The sequence below is a fragment of the Microtus ochrogaster genome, chromosome 10 (assembly GCF_000317375.1).
Source record: "Microtus ochrogaster isolate Prairie Vole_2 chromosome 10, MicOch1.0, whole genome shotgun sequence".
Taxonomy (NCBI): Eukaryota; Metazoa; Chordata; class Mammalia; order Rodentia; family Cricetidae; genus Microtus; species Microtus ochrogaster.
In genome coordinates this window covers 55,047,260-55,050,290 of record NC_022016.1, presented here as the reverse complement: position 1 = coordinate 55,050,290, position 3,031 = coordinate 55,047,260, and the positions used below count along the sequence as shown (strand labels likewise).

At 50.7% G+C, this 3,031-nt stretch overlaps 1 protein-coding gene across 1 annotated transcript in view; it reads right to left on the bottom strand.

Annotated features, from left to right (window-relative positions):
- Window positions 1–1,258: 1,258 nt before the first annotated feature.
- The window catches only part of Eif3i (eukaryotic translation initiation factor 3 subunit I), a 9,560-nt gene continuing 7,787 nt past the window's right edge, over window positions 1,259–3,031 (bottom strand). The window contains exons 7-11 of the mRNA XM_005353184.2: window positions 2,817–2,927; window positions 2,622–2,711; window positions 2,294–2,367; window positions 1,539–1,631; window positions 1,259–1,419 (exon numbers count right to left, since the gene is read on the bottom strand). Of these exons, the coding sequence (XP_005353241.1) occupies window positions 1,338–1,419; window positions 1,539–1,631; window positions 2,294–2,367; window positions 2,622–2,711; window positions 2,817–2,927 (450 nt within the window). The 3' untranslated portion in view covers window positions 1,259–1,337. The remainder of the gene's footprint in view (window positions 1,420–1,538; window positions 1,632–2,293; window positions 2,368–2,621; window positions 2,712–2,816; window positions 2,928–3,031) is intronic.

The following is a 3,031-nucleotide window of genomic DNA, read 5'->3' as shown; positions in this document are numbered from 1 at the left end:
AAAAGCTTACTGCTTGCGTCTGTGTCTGTCTGCATGCCACCAAGCCATGATAATGGCTAGACCTCTGAAGCTGTGCAATTAATGCTTTCTTTTCTAAGAATTACTGTGTTCGTGTTTAGCACTACAACTCTGGTACAGGCTAGAGAGCTTGCCTAGCACAAAGCTCAGACTCCATCCCCAGGACCACAATAAAACCATTTTTAGTCAGATGCGGTAATGTACTCCCACCACTTGGGGGGCAGAGGCAGGCAGAGCTTGAGGCCAGACTGGTCTACATAGTGAGTTCTAGGATAGCCTGGGCTACATAGAGACCCTGTCTCAAACACCCAAGGAAATAACATTTAGGGATTGCGGAGAGTCCAGTGTTTGAGCAGTCCCTGCTCTTGCAGAAGACCTGGGTTTGGTTTTCAGGACCCACAACTGTCTGTGACTCAAGTTCCAAGACATCTGATACCCTCTCTGGCCTTCATAGGCACCATGCATAAAAACATCATAGTGTGTGGTGTGTGTACAGACGCACATGTCATGGGACGAGAGTGTCAGTACAGCTGCTCTCCCCACCCCCCCAAGACAGGTTTCTCTAGAAACAGTCCTGGCTGTCCTGGAACGGGCTCTGTGGAGCAGGCTGGCCTCGAACTCCCGAGTGCTAGAATGAAAGTTATGTGCCACCACATAGACAGCTTTAAGGTATGATACCTGTGTACTGAACACATGGCACACGTACCATGGCATGCGAGGGTCAGCAGATAGCTCTCAGGTGCTGGTTCCCTTCCACACTGTGAGTCCAGGGATTAAACTCAGGTTGCCGGGCTCATGTGGTTACAGGCTGTTCTGAGCTGCCCAACATGGGTGCTGGAACTGAGAGTCACCTACTCTGTGTCCTTAATTCCTTAGCCACGTAGCTTGTGGATCTCCAGAACCCGAGCCTATCGTGAGGTAATCCCCAACTATTTCCCCAGAATTCTTTCCCTGTGGGGGGCTTCCTTATCTTTCTGTCTGGGTTTTCCATGCTGGCTCCGCCTACCTACCTGAGGCATCAAATAGAAAAGGAAGAGGAAAGGTTCTGGACCACAGCATCAGCCTGAGCCCCTCTAAGCCCTGGCTTCTTGAATGTGGTGGAGTGGTTCTAAAGCCAGAGCAAAGCCAAGTCTGAGTGCAGAGAGAAGGCCTCAAGAACAAAGTACTCATGACTATCAGCCTGCAGGGGGCAGCGAAGGGGGAGAACCAAACAGGCTGTATAAAATCTCTGACCAGGAACTATTTTTAACAAACTAATTTATTTCTGAGTCTAAAACCCTCTTGAGCAGCTTCCCCGGTGTGCGCTGAGATCCAGCTTCTTATGCTTCAAACTCAAACTCAAAGTACTGTGGGTCGAAGTAATGGATGCGGACGTACCCGTCTTCACCACCGCTGCTGTAGCTGGAAAGAGACGGACAGGGACGGTCAGAGGCTGCTGAGGGGACACCTGGGCAGCCAGACACAGCAAACGGGCAGAGACCCTCTGGCCGCTGAGCGCATGCTCTCCAGTGGGGCCATACCTCTTGCCATCAGGATGGAAGGCAACACTGTTGATAGGTCCAAAGTGGCCCTTGACTCGCCCAAACTCCTCTTCAAAAGCCAGATGGAAGAACCTGGAGGGGAGGGTGGGTAGGAGACCAGCTATTCAGTCTCCATCGCCTTCCAAAACACACCTGAAGCAGCAGTCTACACAATGAAGGCTGCTGAGGCAGTGCTCTGTGTAACAAAGTCAATGAAGTAATAGGGTACAGGGAAGAAAAAAATGAAGTCATAGGGAGACCACCTAAATGTCTGCTTCAGCATACAGCAAATACCAGGCACTACCATGAGCTGTGCGGTGCTCTAAAGCGAAATATTAATGCCATTTACTTAATCTGCACACATTTCTGAGGTGCGTATACTACCCTTGTCCTGTTAAACTGTCTAAAGTCCCAGGCACAGAGGGAAATACAGCATCACCTAGGCCCTTGGAGATGGCTTTAGAGACAAGGCTCTGCATAGCCCAGAGAACTAGGAGGTGGCTGAGGCCAAGGATGACCTTGAACTCATGGTCTTTCACCTCTGGAGTAACTGGAACTGTATTACAGACTTGGGGCTACCACCCATTGGTAGTGCCAGGGGACACAACCTGGAGTGCTGGCAGGCACTTTAGCCAGCTCTCTGCCCAGCTGACCTCTGACCTCATCTGCTGTACCAGACACCTGTCATAGTCCCTGTGATCCTTTGTGTTCATGTCTGTGTGGTTTCGATGTAGAAGGGCTTGTTTCCACTTTACCTGGCTTCAAACTTGCCAATCCTGGTGGAGGTTGTGGTCACATCCATGGCTTCCTGGCCACCTCCCAGCACCACCTAAAGAAAACAAAGTGGAGGTGCAGCCTCCGTGCTCTGCTAAGGCCTCCCACCCACAGTGGGAGGATCCTCAGGGAGGGGATGAGCAGCCGGTACAGGTACCCCTACTCACTTCCCATCCATCACTCAGAAGTGTTACAATGCCAGGAGTCCCCTCCCTGTATGAAGCCATTTCCCCTAACATTTATAGTGTAATTATTGGGAAAACATGCAGACTCCAAAAGCAGGAAGCCCGAGTGGGGTGAATGACTTACATGGTCATAGTTGGGAGAGAGGGCAGCTGAGTTGACGGGACGTTCTGTTCGGAAAGTCTTCTGATGTTCAAGGCTCGTGGAGTCAAAGAGCTGGGGAGAGAAAGGGCGGGCAGAATTTGTGATTGGGCAGGTCGGACTGGTTGACCGTGCATCAGGAGTCTGCAAAGCTCCACCAGACTCCTCCCCCAGGCTCACCTTAGCTGTGTTGTCCTTGGATGCAGTGACAAACATGGTCATGTCTCTAGACAACTGGATGTCATTGATCTGCCGGGAGTGTTCCTTAACATTCACCAACACCTCCCCAGACTGGAAAAGGAGGAAGAGGTAGACTGACTTGCTGGAGTCCCAAGCCACTGCTCCTCAGAAACCTCAGAGAAGCTGGACAATTTCAATAATTAGTTAATTTTTTT